General features: G+C 49.8%; 1 protein-coding gene across 2 annotated transcripts in view; it reads right to left on the bottom strand.

Annotated features, from left to right (window-relative positions):
* The window catches only part of CCDC82 (coiled-coil domain containing 82), a 178,644-nt gene that overhangs the window by 41,540 nt on the left and 111,452 nt on the right, over positions 1–25,652 (bottom strand). For both annotated transcript variants that reach the window (XM_063951491.1, XM_063951492.1), the window contains exons 3-5: positions 13,642–13,795; positions 10,588–10,680; positions 8,445–8,569 (exon numbers count right to left, since the gene is read on the bottom strand). In XM_063951491.1, the coding sequence (XP_063807561.1) occupies positions 8,445–8,569; positions 10,588–10,680; positions 13,642–13,795 (372 nt within the window). The remainder of the gene's footprint in view (positions 1–8,444; positions 8,570–10,587; positions 10,681–13,641; positions 13,796–25,652) is intronic.

A 25,652-nucleotide genomic window follows, 5' to 3' on the forward strand; every position in this document is an offset into this window, starting at 1 on the left:
ACCTTGCAGCGTGTTGACATTATCACGTAATTTCCTAAATAAGCCATCCATTCCGGTGTCGACTCCCTAGAGAGTGACATCACCATTACAGGCAATTGCTCCGCCTCCTCACCAACATCGTCCTCCTACCTGTCGACACACACGTACCGACACACAGCACACACACAGGGAATGCTCTGATAGAGGACAGGACCCACTAGCCCTTTGGAGAGACAGAGGGAGAGTTTGCCAGCACACACCAAAAACGCTATAATTATATAGGGACAACCTTATATAAGTGTTTTCCCTTATAGCATCTTAATATATATATAAGCATATCGCCAAATTAGTGCCCCCCCTCTCTGTTTTAACCCTGTTTCTGTAGTGCAGTGCAGGGGAGAGCCTGGGAGCCTTCCCTCCAGCCTTTCTGTGAGGGAAAATGGCGCTGTGTGCTGAGGAGATAGGCCCCGCCCCTTTTTCGGGCGGCCTCGTCTCCCGCTCTTAACGGATTCTGGCAGGGGTTAAATATCTCCATATAGCCTCCGGAGGATATATGTGAGGTATTTTTAGCCAAAATAGGTATTCATTTGCCTCCCAGGGCGCCCCCCTCCCAGCGCCCTGCACCCTCAGTGACTGCCGTGTGAAGTGTGCTGAGAGGAAAATGGCGCACAGCTGCAGTGCTGTGCGCTACCTTTAGAAGACTGAGGAGTCTTCTGCCGCCGATTCTGGACCTCTTCTTACTTCAGCATCTGCAAGGGGGCCGGCGGCAAGGCTCCGGTGACCATCCAGGCTGTACCTGTGATCGTCCCTCTGGAGCTGATGTCCAGTAGCCAAGAAGCCAATCCATCCTGCACGCAGGTGAGTTCACTTCTTCTCCCCTAAGTCCCTCGTTGCAGTGATCCTGTTGCCAGCAGGACTCACTGTAAAATAAAAAACCTAAGCTAAACTTTCCTAAGCAGCTCTTTAGGAGAGCCACCTAGATTGCACCCTTCTCGGCCGGGCACAAAATCTAACTGGCTTGGAGGAGGGTCATAGGGGGAGGAGCCAGTGCACACCACCTGATCCTAAAGCTTTACTTTTTGTGCCCTGTCTCCTGCGGAGCCGCTATTCCCCATGGTCCTTTCAGGAACCCCAGCATCCACTAGGACGATAGAGAAATGATAGTTAGAAGTGGATTGGTTTCTATAGGCATCTTCTCCACTTCTTCTCCCTGTAGGAGGTCAGATACATGTCCCCAGTTACTAGGGAGACCGGAAGCTACTGGGTATAAACGGCCCAGAGCTTTCTCTGATTGGTCAGTGATTAGGAACAGGTGAAGCTCAATTAGTAATTTTACAAAAATTGTATTTGAAATGAAACTGTTGTCAGACGCAATGGGCCAGCAACTTCCAGGGTCCAAGAGTACCGCTGGCCATCGCTTTATGTAAGGGGAAGGGGCTTACACTACTGACACCCTAATGTGATGTGGGCGGCTCATACGTGCCCCCTGTGTAGGTGACTCTACCCAATTCCACATTGTGCAGATAAATTCACTTGTTTCCCAGAATTCTCTGTCAGATCTCCTCAGGAGATGCCCCCTTAGGGTGGCTCTTTTCAGCTTAGATTTCAGTTTGACTACAAGGAATATTGGGGCAGATGTATTAACCTGGAGAAGGCATAAGGAAGTGCTAAACCAGTGATATGTGCAAGGTGATAAATGAACCAGCCAATCAGCTCCAATATGTAAATCAACAGTTAGGAGCTGATTGGCTGGTGCATTTATCACCTTGCACATATCACTGGTTTATCACTTCCTTATGCCTTCTCCAGGTTAATACATCTGCCTCATTGTGTACCTCTTTACAAGAATAGACAAAGCCATATCTCAGATTGTCTACAACACTATGGGGGTTATCCAATTAGCCCCGGTAATTTACCGGGGCTAATTGTCCCACCGGGGGCTATCCTATTACCCCCGATAAGCCAGCATGAGCGGTGGCTTATTTGGGGTTACCTGAAGCTGCACCGGGTGCCGTCTCCAGACAGCGCCCGGTGCAGCGCTGGTCCTCCGGTCACATGGTCGCTCCCCCATCATGTGCGAAAACGGGACTGTTTCTACCGAAAACACACAGGTTTCACTGAACCTGTGTGTTTTCGGGAGAAGGGGCTTTTTTTTTTTTTACAGGCGAAACATGGACTGCACTGCAGCCCCACCTCTGCAACGGTCATTGGTAATAATTATAACTTGTACTAAGCCTTGTACAGATAAAGTGGATGGAGATAAAAATAAGAATTTACTTACCGATAATTCTATTTCTCGTAGTCCGTAGTGGATGCTGGGAACTCCGTAAGGACCATGGGGAGTAGCGGCTCCGCAGGAGACAGGGCACATCTAAAGAAAGCTTTAGGATCACCTGGTGTGCACTGGCTCCTCCCCCTATGACCCTCCTCCAAGCCTCAGTTAGGATACTGTGCCCGGACGAGCGTACACAATAAGGAAGGATTTTGAATCCCGGGTAAGACTCATACCAGCCACACCAATCACACTGTACAACTTGTGATCTGAACCCAGTTAACAGCATGATAATAGAGAAGCCTCTATAAAAGATGGCTCACTACAACAATAATCCGAATTTTTTGGTAACAATAATTATGTACCAGTATTGCAGACAATCCGCACTTGGGATGGGCGCCCAGCATCCACTACGGACTACGAGAAATAGAATTATCGGTAAGTAAATTCTTATTTTCTCTGACGTCCTAGTGGATGCTGGGAACTCCGTAAGGACCATGGGGATTATACCAAAGCTCCCAAACGGGCGGGAGAGTGCGGATGACTCTGCAGCACCGAATGAGAGAACTCCAGGTCCTCCTCAGCCAGGGTATCAAATTTGTAGAATTTTACAAACGTATTTGCTCCTGACTAAGTAACTGCTCGGCAAAGTTGTAAAGCCGAGACCCCTCGGGCAGCTGCCCAAGATGAGCCCACCTTCCTTGTGGAGTGGGCATTTTAAGATTTTTGGCTGTGGCAGGCCTGCCACAGAATGTGCAAGCTGAATTGTACTACAAATCCAACGAGCAATCGTCTGCTTAGAAGCAGGAGCACCCAGTTTGTTGGGTGCATACAGGATAAACAGCGAGTCAGATTTTCTGACTCCAGCCGTCCTGGAAACATATATTTACAGGGCCCTGACCACGTCAAGCAACTTGGAATCCTCCAAGTCCTTAGTAGCCGCAGGTACCACAATAGGTTGCTTCATGTGAAATGCAGAAACCACCTTAGGTAGAAATTGAGTACAAGTCCTCAATTCTGCCCTGTCAGAATGAAATATTAAATAAGGGCTTTTATATGATAAAGCCGCCAATTCTGACACACGCCTGGCTGAAACCAGGGCTAACAGCATCGTCACCTTCCATGTGAGATATTTTAAGTCCACAGTGGTGAGTGGTTCAAACCAATGTGACTTTAGGAAACTCAACACAACATTGAGATCCCAAGGTGCCACTGAAGGCACAAAAGGAGGCTGTATATGCAGTACCCCTTTTACAAATGTCTGAACTTCAGGCACTGAAGCCAGTTCCTTTTGGAAGAAAATCGACAGGGCCGAAAATTGAACCTTAATGGACCCTAATTTTAGGCCCATAGACAGTCCTGTTTGCAGGAAATGGAGGAAACGACCCAGTTGAAATTCCTCTGTAGGGGCCTTCTTGGCCTCCCACCACGCAACATATTTTCGCCAAATGCGGTGATAATGTTTTGCGGTTACGTCCTTCCTGGCCTTGACCAGGGTAGGGATGACTTCATCTGGAATGCCTTTTTCCTTCAGGATCCGGCGTTCAACCACCAAGCCGTCAAACGCAGCCGCGGTAAGTCTTGGAACAAACAAGGCCCCTGCTGGAGCAGGTCCTTTCTTAGAGGTAGAGGCCACGGTTCGTCCGTGAGCATCTCTTGAAGTTCCGGATACCAAGTTCTTCTTGGCCAATCCGGAGCCACGAGTATCGTTCTTACTCCCCTTTGCCGTATAATTCTCAGTACTTTTGGTATGAGAGGCAGAGGAGGGAACACATACACTGACTGGAACACCCACGGTGTTACCAGAGCGTCCACAGCTATTGCCTGAGGGTCTCTTGACCTGGCGCAATACCTGTCCAGTTTTTTGTTGAGGCGGGACGCCATCATATCCACCTTTGGTTTTTCCCAACGGTTCACAATCATGTGGAAGACTTCTAGATGAAGTCCCCACTCTCCCAGGTGTAGATCGTGTCTGCTGAGGAAGTCTGCTTCCCAGTTGTCCACTCCCGGAATGAACACTGCTGACAGTGCTATCACATGATCTTCCGCCCAGCGAAGAATCCTTGCAGCTTCTGCCATTGCCCCCCTGCTTCCCGTGCCGCCCTGTCTGTTTACGTGGGCGACTGACGTGATGTTGTCCGATTGGATCAATACCGCCTGACCCTGAAGCAGGGGTTTCGCTTGACTTAGGGCATTGTAAATGGCCCTTAGTTCCAGAATGTTTATATGAAGAGATGTCTCCAGGCTTGACCATAAGCCCTGGAAATTCCTTCCCTGTGTGACTGCTCCCCAGCCTCGCAGGCTGGCATCCGTGGCCACCAGGACCCAGTCCCGAATGCCGAATCTGCGGCCCTCTAGAAGATGAGCACTCTGCAACCACCACAGGAGGGATACCCTTGTCCCCGGTGACAGGGTTATCCGCTGAAGCATCTGAAGATGCGACCCGGACCATTTGTCCAGTAGGTTCCACTGGAAAGTCTTGCGTGGAATCTGCCGAATGGGATTGCTTCGTAGGAAGCCACCATTTTTACCCAGAACCCTTGTGCATTGATGCACTGAGACTTGGTTCGGTTTTAGGAGGTTCCTGACTAGCTCGGATAACTCCCTGGCTTTCACCTCCGGGAGAAACACCTTCTTTCTGGACTGTGTCCAGGATCATCCCTAGGAACAGAAGACAAGTCGTCGGAACCAGCTGCGGTTTTGGAATATTGAGAATCCAATCGTGCTGCCGCAACACTACCTGAGATAGTGCTACACCGACTTCCAAGTGTTCCCTGGATCTTACCCTTATCAGGGAATCGTCCAAGTAAGGGATAACTAAAATTTCCTTCCTTCGAAGGGATATCATTTCGGCCATTACCTTGGTAAAGACCCGGGGTGCCGTGGACCATCCCTACGGCAGCGTCCGAACTGATAGTGACAGTTCTGTACCATAACCTGAAATACCCTTGGTGAGAAGGGTAAATTTTGACATGAAGGTAAGCATCCTTGATGTCCCGAGACATCATGTAGTCCCCTTCTTCCAGGTTTGCAATCACTGCTCTGAGTGACTCAATTTTGAATTTGAACCTCTGTATGCAAGTGTTCAAAGATTTTAGATTTTAGATTTTAAAATCGGTCTCACCGAGCCGTCTGGCTTCGGTACCACAATAGTGTGGAATAATACCCCGTTCCCTGTTGCAAGAGGGGTATCTTGATTATCACCTGCTGGGAATACAGCTTGTGAATGGTTTCCAAAACTGCCTCCCTGTCAGCGGGAGACGTCGGTAAAACAGACCTTTGGAAACGGCGAGGGGGATACGTCTCGAATTCCAATTTGTACCCCTGAAATATTACCTGAAGGATCCAGGGGTCTACTTGCGAGTGAGCCCACTGCGCACTGAAATTCATTGAGAACGGGACCCCACCGTGCCTGAACTTGTAAAGCCCTAGCGTCATACTGAGGGCTTGGCAGAGGCGGAAAAGAGTTTCTGTTCCTTGGAACTGGCTGATCTCTGCAGCCATTTTCCTCTCCCTCTGTCACGAGCAGAAAAGAGGAACCCTTTTGTCCGCTTGCCAACCAGGACTGCGCCTGATAATACGGCGTCTTATTTTGAGAGGCGACCTGGGGTACATCCCCTTTTTTGTTAAGGCAATACTTCCAAATGCCGTTTGGAATCCGCATCACCTGACCACTTTACTGGTATAATTGGACAACGCACTTATACTTGATGCCAGTCGGCAAATATTCCGCTGTGCATCATGCATATATAGAAATGCATCTTTTAATTGCTCTATAGGCAATAATATACTGTCCTTATCTAGGATATCAAATTTCCAGTCAGGGAATCCGACCACGCCAACCCAGCACTGCACATCCAGGCTGAGGCGATTGCTGGTCGCAGTATAACACCAGTATGTGTGTAAATACATTTTAGGATACCCTCCTGCTTTCTATCAGCAGGATCCCTAAGGGCGGCCATCTCCAGAGAGGGTAGAGCCCTTGTTCTTACAAGCGTGTGAGCGCCTTATCCCCCCTAGGGGGTGTTTCCCAACGCACCCTAACCTCTGGCGGGAAAAGGTATACAGCCAATAACTTTTTAGAAATTATCAATTGTTATCGGGGGGAAACCCACGCATCATCACACACCTCATTTTATTTCTCAGATTTAGGAAAACTACAGAAAGTTTTTCCTCACCAAACATAATACCCCTTTTTTTTGGTGGTATTTATATTATCAGAAGAGTGTAAACTTTTTCCATTGCCTCAATCATGCAATGTGTGGCCCTATTGGAAATCACGGTTGTCTCTTCACCGTCGACACAGGAGTCAGTATCCGTGTCGGCGTCTGTATCTGAGGTAACGGGCGCTTTAGAGCCCCTGTATGAGACGTCTGGACATGCACAAGCTGAGTAGCCGGCTGTCTCATGTCAACCACTGTCTTTTATACAAAGCTGACACTGTCACGCAATTTCAACAGTACATCCACTCAGGTGTCGACCCCCCAGGGGGTGACATCACTATTACAGACACTCTACTCCGTCTCCACCTCATTTTTCTCCTCATACATGTCGACACAAACGTACCGACACACAGCACACACACAGGGAATGCTCTGATAGAGGACAGGACCCCACTAGCCCTTTGGGGAGACAGAGGGAGAGTTTGCCAGCACACACCAGAGCGCTATATATATACAGGGATAACCTTATATAAGTGTTTTTCCCTTTATAGCTGCTGTATTGTTTATACTGCGCCTAATTTGTGCCCCCCTCTCTTTTTTAACCCCTTTCTGTAGTGTAGTGACTGCAGGGGAGAGCCAGGGAGCTTCCCTCCAACTGAGCTGTGAGGGAAAATGGCGCCAGTGTGCTGAGGAGATAGGCTCCGCCCCTTTCTCGGCGTCCTTATCATCCGTTTTCTTGTATGTTTTGGCAGGGGTTAAATGCATCCATATAGCCCAGGAGTTATATGTGATGCATTTATTTTAGCCATAAAAGGTTTTCTATCGATTTATTGCGTCTCAGGGCGCTGCCCCCCCAGCGCCCTGCACCCTCAGTGACCGGAGTGTGAAGTGTGCTGAGAGCAATGGCGCACAGCTGCGGTGCTGTGCGCCTACCTTTATCTGAAGACAGGAAAGTCTTCTGCCGCCGATTTTTCCGGACCTCTTCGCTCTTCTGGCTCTGTAAGGGGGCCGGCGGCGCGGCTCCGGTGACCCATCCAGGCTGAACCTGTGATCGTCCCTCTGGAGCTAATGTCCAGTAGCCTAAGAAGCCCAATCCACTCTGCACGCAGGTGAGTTCGCTTCTTCTCCCCTTAGTCCCTCGATGCAGTGAGCCTGTTGCCAGCAGGTCTCACTGAAAATAATAAACCTAAACTAAAACTTTCACAAAGAGCTCAGGAGAGCCCCTAGTGTGCACCCTTCTCGTCGGGCACAGAAAATCTAACTGGGGCTTGGAGGAGGGTCATAGGGGGAGGAGCCAGTGCACACCAGGTGATCCTAAAGCTTTCTTTAGATGTGCCCTGTCTCCTGCGGAGCCGCTACTCCCCATGGTCCTTACGGAGTTCCCAGCATCCACTAGGACGTCAGAGAAATACCAGCCAATGAGCTCCTAACTGCCATGTTACAGGCTGTGTTTTGGAAACTGACAGTTGGGAGCTGATTGGTTGGTACTTTATCTATAGGACAGTTGCACTTAGAAGTCCTCAACCAAATGTGGCTGGAGTTGCTATCACTTCCTCGGAAGCAGCAGTAATAGCGCTGTATGGCGCTGCAGCAGGAGGAGTCTATTACAAGCAGACGCCTCCTGCTGCAGAAGTGATCCGAGCTGCGTCCCAGGATGCAGCATCGGATCACTGCGACACCATCAGGCAACTAGCGGCTCCCGTGTGGACGTACAAGCCGCACGTCGCAGATCCTTGTAAAAGGCCAGGAATCTCAATCTAACCAAGGGGATCCTGGGCTCTTCCCTCCCCCTACACGGCGGCGACACGCCTCTGTTTTCACAAATCACTGACAGTCTGATGATGTCCTACATCCTGTATCGCAGGACCCGTTCGCGCATGCGCAGAAAGGGTTCCGCGCATGTACGGTACTTTGCTGCATGGGGGCGCAGGACCGACCACATCTGAATGAGGCCATTGTTGTGTTTGTAAAATGTATAAACTTATTTGAAAAAAAACAAGGAAGAGAGAGAGGCGGAGTTTAGAGCGTACCTTGTAAGATGTGCACCAGCGACAGCTGGTAGTGAGTTTCTCAAGGCGAGGCGCTATGATACGTTCCTCTAAGTAATTCAGTGATTTCAGCATGTCTTTAGCATATCTCTTTTCCCTTATTCCTTCTATAGAGAACATAAACAGAAATTATTAATATTATTGTTTATTTACTCGCTGCCACTAAATTCTGCAGAATCATACAGCGGGGAAATAGAGCATAGTACCAAGACATAGACAGTTCAGGGCGAGGTTTCATCAGTCTCACGGGTGACGTGTTGCTGCGCACAAAGTGGGCGGGAGACCTCACTTGTACCTCTATATGCCCAGACAACCCAGAACCTTGCGGCTAATTAAATCTCGCCCGCAGGAAATGAAAAGAAGGCATAAATACACACATAGAAAGACATGAAGCATGATGCTGCACGACATGTACTGTGATAGGTGGGAGATAGGAAAGTTCTGTGCAGGACATGCAATACAGCAGAACCGTAACTACGTGTGTGCCAGGTGTGCCTGGCACACAGCGCAGTCGCCCTGAGGGCGCAACGGCCAGCATTCTATGTCAGCGGCTTGTAATGAGTCAAACTGACTCATTACAAGCCGCCTGTGCTGTGTGCGCCACGCTGGAGGAGAGGAGCAGCTCTGGAGGCAGGGGAGGAGGGTGGGGGTCTAGAGCCGCAGCAGCGCTATGTAATTGGTAGCGGCGCCTCTGCAGCTGTCCCTCTCCTTCCGCATTGGCTGGCCGGTGCTGCTGTTAATGCTGAGATGTGCTTCCCTCATCCCAGCATTCACAGCGGCGGAGGCCAGCCAATGCGGAAAGAGAGGGACAGCTGCAGCGGCGCCACCACCAATTACACTGCGCTGCTGCAGCTCTCGATTCCCCCTCCCTCCTCCTCCCCTGCCCAGGATCTGCCTGACTGCATGCACCGAGGAGCCTGACTGCCAGAGCCAGCGGGGAGAGATGGTAAGTATCTGTCTGTCTGTCTATCTATCCATTTGTCTCTGTCTATCTATCTATCTATCTATCTATCTATCTATCTATCTATCTATCTATCTATCTATCTATCTATCTATCTCTCTATCTGCCGTAATGTGTAAAAGAGGGACGCTGTCTGCCGTACTGTGTAAAAAGGGGACGCTGTCTGCAGTAATGTGTAAAAAGGGGACGCTGTCTGCAGTAATGTGTAAAAAGGGGACGCTGTCTGCAGTAATGTGTAAAAAGGGGATGCTGTCTGCAGTAATGTGTAAAAAAGAGGACGCTGTCTGCTGTAATGTGTAAAAAGGGGGACGCTGTCTGCCGTAATGTGTAAAAAGGGGGACGCTGTCTGACGTAATATGTAAAAAGGAGACGCTGTCTGCCGTAATGTGTAAAAAGGGGGACGCTGTCTGCCGTAATGTGTAAAAAGGGGTACTGGCTGCCATAATGTGCAAAAAGGGGGACGCTGTCTGCCGTAATGTGTAAAAAGGGGGACTGGCTGCGGTAATGTGTAAAAAGGGGGACTGGCTGCCGTAATGTGTAAAAGGGGCTCTACCTGGTGTAGTGGCGCTACTGTGCGGCGTAATTTGAATAATGGATACTACTGTGCACCGTAGTATGAATTGGTATTATTTTGTAGCCACACCCCTTCCTCATGAAGCCACTCCCCTATATTTTTTGCGCGCAGCTACGTCGCGCACTGCCCCTATTTTACATAAGAGGGGAGGGGGGCACCAATGCCGTTTCTTGCACACAGTGCTACAATGCCTAGTTACGGCACTGCAATACAGTGCGTATGATACAAGCATCCACAGATGATGAAGTGGGAGCTGACAAGACAGGAGACGAGAGAGCCCTGATCATGTGATCTTGCAATCTGCATGATTTTGCCTTGTAAATGATAGCACTTTAAAAAGAAAAAACGTCCAAGATCGTCCGGAATCCCGCAAGTCCGGCGATCACGGACTCCATTACATCCCGCCCCTAGTGTTATGAATCTCGCAGAATGGTGGCAGTGCCTACTGCAGCCTGGGACCCTGCTGCTCGCCAGCATGGAACCCATAAACTTTGTGCTCTCCAGTAAACAGCATCACCGCCCCTCCTAAGAGAAACTAATAAAGAGTTATGGAAACTAGGCCACGTTTATTGGAAAATAGAGTTACTTACCATACAGTGTTCCCAGAAACTTACTATCAACTTTATTGATTAGTAATGCCTTAATCACTTTTTTAAGGTGAGAGTGCAGGTCACTGCAGGCAACTGAAATGCAGAATATAAAAGCATGCTTTTATTATTCAATGGAAATATAGCATTAGTTTATTTATGATTTACATAGAAATAGATGGCATGTTTGAGTAATAGCCCTGCACTTATTAAAGCGTTTATGGTGTGTGTATATTGATGTTTAGTTCTAGTTCTTTAGAGGCATCTTATATAACACTTTTGACCACCCATTCAGGATTACTCCGGACATTGCGGAAATCAGAGCATCTGTCCGGAGTGTCAGTAATCCCAAATGGAAAGTGCCGGAAGTTAAAAAAAATAAAAAATGTCCATACTGCTGGTGAAGTGACTGGATAGCCCACGTCCCACTTATAATCTCACGAGCGCCTCCCACCCATGGCCCATCTGTTAGTGACTCTTCCTTCTGTCTCTGCCCAAGACTACTCACAAACTGCAGTCACAGACAGAAAGCTCACTGCTCACTGCCTCTGCACAGAACCTGTGTAAATCAAAGGTGTCCTAGATTAAAAGGATATTATGGCAAGATTGCTTTTAAATCTACAGAGGAGTCTCAATACTACACTGGCGCCAAACAGCCCCTCTCAGCATGCCAGGTACCCTGAAACTCTGCTAGCGTAGGGCATCTGTGTGCCAGTGAGTCTGGATCTGTACATGAAGTGCTACAATGTAGCAGCCACAGCTTTTTACCAATACAAGTTCCACTGTGATCCGCATACTGACTCAGTCACACACAGATATATATAAGTGTCACATATCACATTAATCAGCACAGTCTCCCGGTGCGTCCTCGTCGCATCGCTTTGTGACTTAAGAAGGGTACACACTGGCCGATATATCGGCCATTCTCTTGAATGGGTGATATATCACGGGTCCGTCGGCCAGTGTGTACAGCCAATATAGGGGGTCCCGAGGCGCCGTGGGTGGGGGAGGGGCAGGTGCGGGTGGTGCGGTGGATGGGGAAGAGGGTCCGGAGGTGCTGCAGGTGGTGGACGGGTGGGTGCTAGGGTGCCGTGGGTGGGTGAGGGGGGTGACTGCAGATGGAGGAGGGTGTCTGTAGATGCTGCGGGTGGAGGGGGGGGGGGGGGGGGGTAGGTGTGGGGGGAGACATATATAGGGGGTGGACGGTGGAGGGGGCCCGGAGGTGCTGTGGGTGGTGGAGGGGCGGGGGAGTGGGTGCTGCGGGTGGTGTAGGGGGTCTGGAGGCACAGCGTGTGGGGGAGGGGTGGAGTGCCGCATGTGGTGGAGGGGAAGGTGCGGAGGTGTGGTGCATTGGGGAGGGGTCTGGAGGCGCTGCGGGTACTGTACCTGCCAAAAAGGTAGTTGGAGGGTATGCATAACAGGGCCAGGACAGGGGTGACAGGGTCAGAACAGGGGTGACGGGGCAAGGACAGGGGTGACGGGGCAAGGACAGGGGCGACGGGGCCAGGACAGAAATGACAGGGACAGGACAGGGGTGACATGGCCAGGACAGGGGTGACAGGGCCAGGATAGGGTTGACGGCTGCCGGGCACTGTGGTAAGGGAAGACTGGGAGTGACTGGTTAGCCCCCAGGAGACGCTGCGGCTGGAGGGAGGAGGGGGTCGGAGTCTGCAAGCAGCGCGGACTTCTGCAGCGCTGCCCACCGGCTAAAGTGTTAGAAAGAGCTGGCGCACCTCACCGCGGGCGGCAGCGCTGCAGCTAGCGGTGGGGTTGCCGGGGATGGAGATAACAGAGGCAGTACAGAAACTGCACAGCGGCAGGTGCCCCACAAAACTGCAGCTAAGAAGTGTGGAGTGTGCCAGAAAGTGACGCTCCTCCGCACCAGAGAGACCCTGCTGAGTATGCTGATGTGGGGGGGTCAAGCACACAGTGAGCCGGTGCCCGTCTGTCTGTACGGCATACCCCCTCACACACCCCCATACCTCCCAACTGTCCCGATCTTCGCGGGACAGTCCTATTTTTTGGGGTCTGTCTCGCTGTCCCACCTGCAGAGGGGGGTGGGTGGGAGGAGTTGCGAAGCTCCTGTACTCGCTGCGTCTATTTAGTGGACACAGAGGGAGAGGGGGCATCAGGGGGTACGGATTAAGGGGGGGTCCGGCAGCAGAGCCGGATTAAGGGGGGGGGGGGGTACGTACCGCAGGCCCCACAGTTTTACGGGCCCCTCGGCTGGAGTAGCTCTGTCCCAGCTCTGAAGCTCCCCCGTCCTGCCAGCAACAGCATTGTGCTACAGTCAGCACATGCTGCTGCGTGTTGGCAGTCTGTGGTGTTGCAGGGAGGCAGCAGCCTCCCTGCTTTCTTCTGCCTGTGCGGGTGTGTAGGGGAGAGCGACCACCCCCTCTGGATTTACCCCTTACTGAGGGTCCAAAATCCTATAAAAACAAAAAAAACAATTCCCGGAATTTGCATAAGGGGGCGTGGCCACAATTAGGCCACGCCCCCGACGCACAGCAGGCACAGCAATGAGATAGGGCCCCCCTGTCTCAAGTGCCCTGGGCCTCCCGGACTCATAATCCGCCCTGGGGGCATGCCAGCAGCTCACAGAGCGCTGGGCATGCCCCCTCACTGACGAAAACGGGACAATCGCGGGTCCTCCGCGAACCCACCCCCCCTTTTCGTTGGCCACGACCCTTTTTGCCGCGCGTGTGTCCCTCCTTCTGCCTGAAGAATGCTGGGAGGTATGCACCCGTTTCTGCCTGAAGAAAGCTGGGAGGTATGCACTCCTGCCTGTGCTATGCCCATACTATCTGCTTCTGCTCCTAGTCTTCTATAGATTTGCCCAGATCTGTGACTCATTTGACTAACTCCGCCCAGTGTTGTGACTCCGCCCAGCGTCAGCAAATGAGGCACAAAGTCACAGATCTGGGCTAATGTACAGGATATATATATATATATATATATATATATACTACAGTATATATATATATATAGTTACTATATGTCACATGTCAAAGACAAATTATTTCCAACTTTATCAATAGATTAACAATGAACGCTTACACTGAGAAAGGTTATGTTTCGCAAACAGATCCTGACACCCGACTTCCTCATCTGGATTCTCCTCGTCATCTCGTACTATGAAGTCTGACATATCGTCACTGTCCTCAGCTTCACTCTGCGCTTCGGAAATTGGATCCCTATCAATCAAGCTTAACTATAAGACATCAAATAAAAGATGTACAGTACAAGGGATTTAGAGTTTTGCAACAGATCACTTAGACTAAAACCATTAAGGATTACATAAAGCCACTACTGTAAGAAAGGTTCTAGAACTACAATCATACAATATAAAAAGTATTTTCTAGTTTACTTATTATCGCCACCATATTTCTTCTTAATCGTCTACAACATGTTAGGCGGGAGGTGCATCTCTCTCTGGGTCACTGACTCATCCACACAAACTCTACCTTGTGTCTTCCAGAAGGACTTTAAATGTAAAAAAAAAATACTATTAGTTGGTGTATGACTCCTCACATGGCAAATAAAAACAGGCAAGAAAGTGTTTTGATGTTTTCAATTGAACTTGTAGGAAAGGGAACTCAAAACAAATACAGGTTGAGTATCCCTTATCCAAAATGCTTGGGACCAGAGGTATTTTGGATATCGGATTTTTCCGTATTTTGGAATAATTGCATACCATAATGAGATATCATGGTGATGGGACCTAAATCTAAGCACAGAATGCATTTATGTTTCATATACGCCTTATACACACAGCCTGAGCGTCATTTAATACAATATTTTTAATAACTTTGTGTATTAAACAGTTTGTGTACATTGAGCCATCAAAAAACAAAGATTTCACTATCTCACTTTCACTCAAAAAAGTCCGTATTTCGGAATATTCCGTATTTCGGAATATTTGGATATGGGATACTCAACCTGTATGTGATTTTATTTGATAGATGTATACAATTTTTTGTGTGCAAATTATAATGAAACGCATAAAAATAGGATTTTAATTAACTACCGGTAAATCCTTTTCTCGTAGTCCATAAGGGATACTGGGCACACTTATTACAATGGGGTATAGACGAGGGGCAAGGTTGCCGGTGCAATTTCTTCAACAGGGTGTGCTGGCTCCTCCCCTCTATGCCCTCCTTCACAGCTCAGTCTATGGCAGGCAAACTGCGGCCCTCCAGCTGATGTGAAACTACATATCCCAGCATGCCCTGACACAGTTTTGCTGTCAGTGAATGCTAAAGCTGTGTCTGGGCATGCTGGGAAGCGTAGTTTCTCAACAGCTCGATGCCTGGTCTAGGGAAACTGTGCCCGAAGGAGATGGACATACTTGAGAGGTGGAAACATGACAATACACGAGGGGTGAGATTAACAAACCAGCACACAGAAAAACAACAAACTAGCAACTGCTAGTGAAAACAGAAACAGCTGACAAAAACAACTTCACACAAGAACAATAACTTGCAGGAAAAAGTTGAAGCATAGAGGGGGGCACTGAGTATCCCTTATGGACTAAGAGAAAAGGATTTACCAGTAGGTAATTAAAATCCTATTTTCTCTAACATCGATGGGGACGTCCCAAAGCTCCCAGAACGGGTGGGAACATGCTGAGACGCCTGCAACACCGTATGTCCAAATTGGACATCCTCCGTAGTCAGGGTATCAAACCTGTAGAACTTGACAAACGTGTTTGTCCCTGACCAGGTAGCGGGCCAACACAGTTGCAAGGCCGAGACACCACGGGCAGCCGCCCAGTAAGCATCCACAGACCTGGTAGAGTGGACCTTGACAGACCAAGGAACAGGTAAGGCAGCCAAAGCATATGCCTGTTGAATAGTAAGCCTAATCCAACGGGCAATGGACTGCTTGGAAGCAGGAAGACCTTTCTTGTGAGCATCATAGAGGACAAATAAGGAATCGGATTTCCGGACAGTAGAAGTTCTCTTGACGTAAATCCTCAGGGCTCGCACCACATTCAAGGACTCAGGGAGAGAGGAAGTGGCTGAAGCCGCCGGAAACACGATAGGCTGATTCAGGTGGAACGGAGAAACCACCTTTGGCAGGAATTGTTGACGAGTAGATAGGAACTCCTACAGGACAAAGCACCCAGTTCCGAAACACGCAGAAGTCAAGAGCATAACCGTCTTCCACGTAAGGTACTTGTCCTCAACCGACATCAGAGGCTCAAACTAAGAGGACTGTAGAAATTTTAGAACCACGTTGAGATCCCAAGGAGCCGTGGGAGGCACAAAGGGAGACTGAATGTGAAGGACACTCTGCAGAAACGTCTAAATTAGGCAAAGCAGCCAATTTATTCTGGAAAAAGATGGACAAGGTCAAGATCTGGACCTTTATGGAGCCCAACCTTAGGCCCATATACACACCAGCCAGTAGGAAGCGCAAAAAGCGCCCCAGGTTGAAAACTGCAGCCCGATACCCTCGGCCCTCACACTAGGAGACGTATCGTTTCCAGATATGGTGGTAATGCTTCGACGCGACAGCCTTCCTGGCTTGAACCATGGTGGAAATTACCTTATCCGGAACACCCTTCTTAGCTAGAAATGTTCCGCTCAACCACCATGCCATCAAGCGAAGCCGCCATAAGTCAGGGCAGACGAACGGCCCTTGCTGAAGAAGATCCTCCCATAGTGGAAAGGCCCAGGGGTCTTCTATGGCCAGAAGATCAACGTATCAAACCCTTCAAGGCCAGTCGGGGGCAATGAGAATTGACTGTACTCCCTCTCTTCTGTTTCTTTTTAGAATCCTAGGGAGCAACGGAATTGGAGGAAATAGGTACACCAGCCGGTAAGCCCACGGTGTTGTCAGCGCGTCCACTGCTGCTGTCTGAGGGTCCCTCATCCTGGAACAATATCACGAAAGCTTGTTGTTGAGTCGAGGCCATCAGATCGATCTGCGGACGTCCCCACAGATCCATTATCATCTGAAACACCTGCGGATGGAGACCCCACTCTCCTGGGTAGAGATCGTATCGACTGAGGAAGTCGGCTTCCCAGTTGTCCACTCCTGGAATGAAAATGTCCGACACCGCTTTCGCATTCCTTTCGGCCCAGAGAAGTATCGTGGATTCCTCCCGTATGCAGGCCATGCTCTTCGTTCCTCCGTGTCGATTGACGTATGCCACTGCGGTGGCATTGTCTGACTGAACCTGAATGGCTTGACCATGGAGTAGATGAGCCCCCTGCAGCAGAGCATTGTCGCTCTGAGTTCCAGTATGTTTATCAGAAGGCAGGCCTCGAGGCTTGATCATCTGCCCTGGAACTGTGCCCCTTGGGTAACAGCACCCCAGCCCCGAAGGCTGGCGTCTGTGGTCACGAGAATCCAATCCTGCCCCGAAGACTGGCGTCTGTGGTCACGAGAATCCAATCCTGGATCCTGAAGCTCCGCCCTGCCAATAGGTTGGAGGGTTGCAACCACCACAGAAGAAAATCCTGGCCTGTGGTGACAGACAAATGACCTGGTGCATCTGCAGATGTGAACCCGACCACTTCTTCAGGAGATCCAGTTGGAAAGTCCTTGCATGGACTCTGCCAAACTGAATGGCCTCGAAGGAGGCCACCATCTTTCCCAACAGACGGGTGCAAAGATGTACTCAAACCAACTCCTGAAGCGCCTTCGCCTTGTCCCCAGGTAGGAAAACTTTTTGAGCCACCATGGCCCTCATTCCAAGTTGTTCGTTCGCTAGCTGCTTTTAGCAGCATTGCACACGCTAAGCCGCCGCCTACTGGGAGTAAATCTTAGCTTAGCAGAATTGCGAACAAAAGATTCTATAAAATTGCGAATAGAAATTTCTTAGCAGTTTCTGAGTAGCTCGACACTTACTCTGCCACTGCAATCAGTTCAGTCAGTTTCGTTCCTGGTTTGACGTCACAAACACACCCAGCGTTCGCCCAGACACTCCCCCGTTTCTCCAGCCACTCCCGCGTTTTTCCCGGAAACGGCAGCGTTTTTTCACACACACCCATAAAACGGCCAGTTTCCGCCCAGAAACACCCACTTCCTGTCAATAACACTCCGATCACCAGAACGAAGAAAAATCCTCGCAATGCCATGAGTAAAATACCTAACTGTTGAGTAAAATAACTAAGCGCATGCGCTCTGCGAACATTGCGCATGCGCAGTAAGCGACTAATCGCAATATAGAGAAAATCGTCAACAAAGCGAACAACTCGGAATGAGGGCCCATGTCCAGTATCATCCCGAGGAACTGGATGCGTTGGGTTGGCTCCAGGTGGGATTTCAGAAATTTCAGAATCCAACCGTGGCGTGACAACAGGGATGTCGTGCAGCAGATGCTGTCCAGCAGTACTTCTTTTGACCTTGTTTTTATAAGCAGATAGTCCAGGTAGGGGACAATGTTCACCCCCTGAATCCTGAGTTGTAACATAATTTCCGCCATCACCTTGGTGAAAACCCTTGGGGCTGTGGCCAAAGGGTAGCACCTAGAACTGTTAATGTTCCTTCATCACAGCAAACCTGAGGTAGGCCTAATATTGGGACATGGAGGTAGGTGTACTTTATGTCCAGAGAGACCAAGAACTCCCTCTCCTCCAGACCTGAGATCACTGTTCTCAGAGACTCCATTTTGAACCGGAAAACCCACAGACATGGGTTTAAAATGGGCCTCACTGAACCGTCCGGTTTTGGTACCACAAAAAGGCTGCAATAGTATCCTTCATGCCGTTGCTGAAGTGGCACAGGAACAGTGACCTGGGTCTGGACTAACTTTTGAATGGCCTTCCGTAGGGTGAGGCACATGGTTTCTGAAGTCGGTAAACCCGATTTGAAAACCTTTGAGGCGGAGAACTGTCGAACTCCAGTTTGTAGCCCTGGGAGATCAGGTCTTTCACCCAGGCGTCCTGGCAGGAGCCGTTTCAAAAGGAGCTGAAGAATCTCAGACGAGCTCCCACCCTAAGATCCCTCTGGAGCAGAGGGACACCGTCATGCTGAGGGTTTTGAGGAGCCAGAGCTAACGCTCTGGTCCTGAGATCCTGTGGTAGCAGGCTTACGTGACTTACCTCTGGAACCTTGAGGCACCTCTGGCTTTACCATTAGAGCGCGCTGTCCAAAAGCAGAGAAGGTCCAGTGTAAGAGCGCCTTGCTGACGAAGCAGCAGAGGAGAGGTACGTGGACTTTCCAGCGGTCGCCTTTGAAATTCAATTGTCTAACTCACCTCTAAACAGCCAATCACCTGTGAAGGGTAAGGCTTCCACACTGTTTTTAGACTCAGTGTCCACCACCTACTGGCGTAACCACAACACTCTGCGTGCAGAGACCGCCATGGTAGAGGTACGGGCATTAATAACACCCTTTGATTGTATCACAGAGGAAGTGGGCAGATCCTGAATATGCTGAACCAGCAACACAGAGTCGGCCAGGGACTTATCCCCTGCGAGGCCCTCCTGAATGTTCCCAGCCCAAGTGTGTATAGCGTGCGTCACCCAACAACCCGCAATAACAGGCTTTTGGGATGCCCCACGCCGCAACATAAATAGATTTTAAAGTTGCTTCTATTTTCCTATCTGCAGGTTCCTTTAAGGCTGTGGCCACTGGAACTAGCAGAACTAACACTTTTTAGACAGGCGTGACACTGAGGCGTCCACTGCCGGGGGGGTTTCCGACACCTTACGCCCTTCCTGAGCAAATAGAAAAGCGGCCATCCATTTTTTTGACACCTGGAATTTCTTAGCAGGAGTAACCCATGGTTCCCTGAAAGGGTCATCCAGTTCCTTTGAGTCAGGAAATGCGACCTGTACCTTTTTCTGCAAAGAGAAAAAGGATTGCTGCACATCTGATTTAGCCTTAAACTAACAATTGAACTGCTAGGAGAGAGGCAATTTAGTGTACAGTGCGGAGCCTAATACAAGGGTCCCACAGTGGGCTCTCCCCCTTAACTACACCCCTGTACCAATGTCTGGCCGTGGAGGATCACTTGGAGGAGCTGGCAGTCCTGCAGCAGCGCTGTGAGTGCAGGAAAAGGCGTCAGGAAGCCGCTGGTCCAACTCTGAGGAAGCTCCGCCCCCTGCAATGGCGCTGGAGCTATACATATAGTTATACTGGCAAATGTCCCCAACAGTGTAAAATTAAGGTACTGACACCCAATTTCACTATCGCTGGCCAGTTTATGCGGGGTATGCCCACCTTGCGTTCGTGCAAGCGGGGTCCCCAGTTGTCACTCACCACTCTGTCGACCTTCAGGCTCTGTACCCCCAGTACAGTGTGGGCGTGCTGCGGGTGTGTGCGCGAGAGCGCAATGCCTGCGGTACACTGACCCTCAGGACCGTTGTCCTGTCAGTGGGATCCGACTCAGCACCTCCAGGAGACCGGTGTTGGTCTCCCCCCCAGTGTCCCAAGGTGCAGGTAAGCGGTTGCCCAACAGCTTTCCTGAAAATATCAAACTAGAAAAATAAGAATTTACTTACCGATAATTCTATTTCTCGTAGTCCGTAGTGGATGCTGGGAACTCCGTAAGGACCATGGGGAATAGCGGCTCCGCAGGAGACAGGGCACATCTAAAGAAAGCTTTAGGATCACCTGGTGTGCACTGGCTCCTCCCCCTATGACCCTCCTCCAAGCCTCAGTTAGGATACTGTGCCCGGACGAGCGTACACAATAAGGAAGGATTTTGAATCCCGGGTAAGACTCATACCAGCCACACCAATCACACTGTACAACTTGTGATCTGAACCCAGTTAACAGCATGATAATAGAGAAGCCTCTCGAAAAGATGGCTCACTACAACAATAACCCGAATTTTTTGGTAACAATAATTATGTACCAGTATTGCAGACAATCCGCACTTGGGATGGGCGCCCAGCATCCACTACGGACTACGAGAAATAGAATTATCGGTAAGTAAATTCTTATTTTCTCTGACGTCCTAGTGGATGCTGGGAACTCCGTAAGGACCATGGGGATTATACCAAAGCTCCCAAACGGGCGGGAGAGTGCGGATGACTCTGCAGCCCCCAATGAGAGAACTCCCGGTCCTCCTCAGCCAGGGTATCAAATTTGTAGAATTTAGCAAACGTGTTTGCCCCTGACCAAGTAGCTGCTCGGCAAAGTTGTAAAGCCGAGACCCCTCGGGCAGCCGCCCAAGATGAGCCCACCTTCCTTGTGGAATGGGCATTTACAGATTTTTGGCTGTGGCAGGCCTGCCACAGAATGTGCAAGCTGAATTGTACTACAAATCCAACGAGCAATAGTCTGCTTAGAAGCAGGAGCACCCAGCTAGTTGGGTGCATAGAGGATAAACAGCGAGTCAGATTTCCTGACTCCAGCCGTCCTGGAAACATATATTTTCCGGGTCCTGACAACGTCTAGCAACTTGGAGTCCTCCAAGTTCCTAGTAGCCGCAGGCACCACAATAGGTTTGGTTCAGGTGAACGCTGAAACCACCTTAGGGAGAAACTGAGGACGAGTCCTCAATTCCGCCCTGTCCGAATGGAAAATCAGATAAGGGCTTTTACAGGATAAAGCCACCAATTCTGACACGCGCCTGGCCCAGGCCAGAGCCAACAGCATGACCACTTTTTCTGTGAGATATTTTAACTCCACAGATTTAAGTGTGTCAAACCAATGTGACTTTTGGAACCCAAAAACCACCTGGAGATCCCAAAAGTGCCACTAAAGGCACAAAAGGAGGCTGTATATGCAGTACCCCTTTAACAAATGTCTGAACTTCAGGGACTGAAGCTAGTTCTTTTTTGGAAGAAAATTGACAGAGCCGAAATTTGAACCTTAATGGACCCCAATTTCAGGCCCATAGATACTCCTGTTTGCAGGAAATGTAGGAATCGACCCAGTTGAATTTCCTCCGTCGAGCCTTACTGGCCTCGCACCACGCAACATATTTTCGCCAAATGCGGTGATAATGTTTTGCGGTTACATCCTTCCTGGCTTTGATCAGGATAGGGATGACTTCATCCGGAATGCCTTTTTCCTTCAGGATCCGGCGTTCAACCGCCATGCCGTCAACGCAGCCGCGGTAAGTCTTGTAACAGACAAGGTCCTTGCTGGAGCAGGTCCCTTCTTAGAGGTAGAGGCTACGGATCCTCCGTGAGCATCTCTTGAAGTTCCGGTTACCAATTCCTTCTTGGCCAATCCGGAGCCACTAATATAGTGCTTACTCCTCTCCATCTTATCAATCTCAGTACCTTGGGTATGAGAGGCAGAGGAGGGAACCCATACACTGATTGGTACACCCACGGTGTTACCAGAGCATCTACAGCTATTGCCTGAGGGTCCCTTGACGTGGCGCAATACCTGTCGAGTTTTTCCCAACGGTTTATAATCATGTGGAAGACTTCTGGGTGAAGTCCTTACTCTCCCGGGTGGAGGTCGTGCTGAGGAAAACTGCTTCCCAGTTGTCCACTCCCGGAATGAAAACTGCTGACAGTGCTAACACATGGTTTTTCGCCCCGCGAAGAATCCTTGCAGCTTCTGCCATTGCCCTCCTGCTTCTTGTGGCACCCTGTCTGTTTACGTGGGTGACTGCCGTAATGTTGTCCGACTGGATCAACACCGGCTGACCTTGAAGCAGAGGTCTTGCTAAGCTTAGAGCATTGTAAATGGCCCTTAGCTTCAGGACATTTATGTGAAGTGATGTCTCCAGGCTTGACCATAAGCCCTGGATATTCCTTCCCTGTGTGACTGCTCCCCAGCCTCGCAGGCTGGCATCCGTGGCCACCAGGACCCAGTCCCGCATGTCGAATCTGCGGCCCTCTAGAAGATGAGCACTCTGCAACCACCACAGGAGGGATACCCTTGTCCCTGGTGACAGGGTTATCCGCTGAAGCATCTGAAGATGCGACCCGGACCATTTGTCCAGTAGGTTCCACTGGAAAGTCTTGCGTGGAATCTGCCGAATGGGATTGCTTCGTAGGAAGCCACCATTTTTACCCAGAACCCTTGTGCATTGATTCACTGAGACTTGGTTCGGTTTTAGGAGGTTCCTGACTAGCTCGGATAACTCCCTGGCTTTCTCCTCCGGGAGAAACACCTTCTTTCTGGACTGTGTCCAGGATCATCCCTAGGAACAGAAGACAAGTCGTCGGAACCAGCTGCGATTTTGGAATATTGAGAATCCAATCGTGCTGCCGCAACACTACCTGAGATAGTGCTACACCGATCTCCAACTGTTCCCTGGATCTCACCCTTATCAGGGAATCGTCCAAGTAAAGGATAACTAAAATTCCCTTCCTTCGAAGGAATATCATCATTACGGTCATTACTTCAGTAAAGACCCGGGGTGCCGTGGACCATCCCTACGGCAGCGTCTGAACTGATAGTGACAGTTCTGTACCATAACCTGAGATACCCTTGGTGAGAAGGGTAAATTTTGACATGAAGGTAAGCATCCTTGATGTCCCGAGACATCATGTAGTCCCCTTCTTCCAGGTTTGCAATCACTGCTCTGAGTGACTCAATTTTGAATTTGAACCTCTGTATGTAAGTGTTCAAAGATTTTAGATTTTAAAATCGGTCTCACCGAGCCGTCTGGCTTCGGTACCACAATAGTGTGGAATAATACCCCGTTCCCTGTTGCAGGAGGGGTATCTTGATTATCACCTGCTGGGAATACAGCTTGTGAATGGCTTCCAAAACTGCCTCCCTGTCAGCGGGAGACGTCGGTAAAACAGACTTTTGGAAACGGCGAGGGGAATACGTCTCAAATTCCAATTTGTACCCCTGAAATATTACCTGAAGGATCCAGGGGTCTACTTGCAAGTGAGCCCACTGCGCACTGAAATTCATTGAGAACGGGCCCCCACCGTGCCTGAACTTGTAAAGCCCTAGCGTCATACTGAGAGCTTGGCAGAGGCGGAAAAGGGTTTCTGTTCCTGGGAACTGGCTGATCTCTGCAGCCATTTTCCTCTCCCTCTGTCACGAGCAGAAAAGAGGAACCCTTTTGTCCGCTTGCCAACCAGGACTGCGCCTGATAATACGGCGTCTTATTTTGAGAGGCGACCTGGGGTACATCCCCTTTTTTTTTAAGGCAATACTTCCAAATGCCGTTTGGAATCCGCATCACCTGACCACTTTAATGGTATAATTGGACAACGCACTTATACTTGATGCCAGTCGGCAAATATTCCGCTGTGCATCATGCATATATAGAAATGCATCTTTTAATTGCTCTATAGGCAATAATATACTGTCCTTATCTAGGATATCAAATTTCCAGTCAGGGAATCCGACCACGCCAACCCAGCACTGCACATCCAGGCTGAGGCGATTGCTGGTCGCAGTATAACACCAGTATGTGTGTAAATACATTTTAGGATACCCTCCTGCTTTCTATCAGCAGGATCCCTAAGGGCGGCCATCTCCAGAGAGGGTAGAGCCCTTGTTCTTACAAGCGTGTGAGCGCCTTATCCCCCCTAGGGGGTGTTTCCCAACGCACCCTAACCTCTGGCGGGAAAAGGTATACAGCCAATAACTTTTTAGAATTTATCAATTGTTATCGGGGGGAAACCCACGCATCATCACACACCTCATTTTATTTCTCAGATTCAGGAAAACTACAGGAAGTTTTTCCTCACCAAACATAATACCCCTTTTTTTGGTGGTATTTATATTATCAGAAGAGTGTAAACTTTTTCCATTGCCTCAATCATGCAATGTGTGGCCCTATTGGAAATCACGGTTTTCTCTTCACCGTCGACACAGGAGTCAGTATCCGTGTCGGCGTCTGTATCTGAGGTAACGGGCGCTTTAGAGCCCCTGTATGAGACGTCTGGACATGCACAAGCTGAGTAGCCGGCTGTCTCATGTCAACCACTGTCTTTTATACAAAGCTGACACTGTCACGCAATTTCAACAGTACATCCACTCAGGTGTCGACCCCCCCAGGGGGTGACAACACTATTACAGACACTCTACTCCGTCTCCTCATCATTTTTCTCCTCATACATGTCGACACAAACGTACCGACACACAGCACACACACAGGGAATGCTCTGATAGAGGACAGGACCCCACTAGCCCTTTGGGGAGACAGAGGGAGAGTTTGCCAGCACACACCAGAGCGCTATATATATACAGGGATAACCTTATATAAGTGTTTTTCCCTTTATAGCTGCTGTATTGTTTATACTGCGCCTAATTTGTGCCCCCCTCTCTTTTTTAACCCCTTTCTGTAGTGTAGTGACTGCAGGGGAGAGCCAGGGAGCTTCCCTCCAACTGAGCTGTGAGGGAAAATGGCGCCAGTGTGCTGAGGAGATAGGCTCCGCCCCTTTCTCGGCGTCCTTATCATCCGTTTTCTTGTATGTTTTGGCAGGGGTTAAATGCATCCATATAGCCCAGGAGTTATATGTGATGCATTTATTTTAGCCATAAAAGGTTTTCTATCGATTTATTGCGTCTCAGGGCGCTGCCCCCCCAGCGCCCTGCACCCTCAGTGACCGGAGTGTGAAGTGTGCTGAGAGCAATGGCGCACAGCTGCGGTGCTGTGCGCCTACCTTTATCTGAAGACAGGAAAGTCTTCTGCCGCCGATTTTTCCGGACCTCTTCGCTCTTCTGGCTCTGTAAGGGGGCCGGCGGCGCGGCTCCGGTGACCCATCCAGGCTGAACCTGTGATCGTCCCTCTGGAGCTAATGTCCAGTAGCCTAAGAAGCCCAATCCACTCTGCACGCAGGTGAGTTCGCTTCTTCTCCCCTTAGTCCCTCGATGCAGTGAGCCTGTTGCCAGCAGGTCTCACTGAAAATAATAAACCTAAACTAAAACTTTCACAAAGAGCTCAGGAGAGCCCCTAGTGTGCACCCTTCTCGTCGGGCACAGAAAATCTAACTGAGGCTTGGAGGAGGGTCATAGGGGGAGGAGCCAGTGCACACCAGGTGATCCTAAAGCTTTCTTTAGATGTGCCCTGTCTCCTGCGGAGCCGCTATTCCCCATGGTCCTTACGGAGTTCCCAGCATCCACTAGGACGTCAGAGAAATAAACTGAAGAAAAAAAACTCAGGAGCTCCAGCGTGTGCATCCTCTCCTGAGGGAACATTTTTCTAAACTGAGCTGTGAGGGAGGGCATAGAGG

Source organism: Pseudophryne corroboree, chromosome 2, assembly GCF_028390025.1.
Source record: "Pseudophryne corroboree isolate aPseCor3 chromosome 2, aPseCor3.hap2, whole genome shotgun sequence".
Classification (NCBI taxonomy): domain Eukaryota; kingdom Metazoa; phylum Chordata; class Amphibia; order Anura; family Myobatrachidae; genus Pseudophryne; species Pseudophryne corroboree.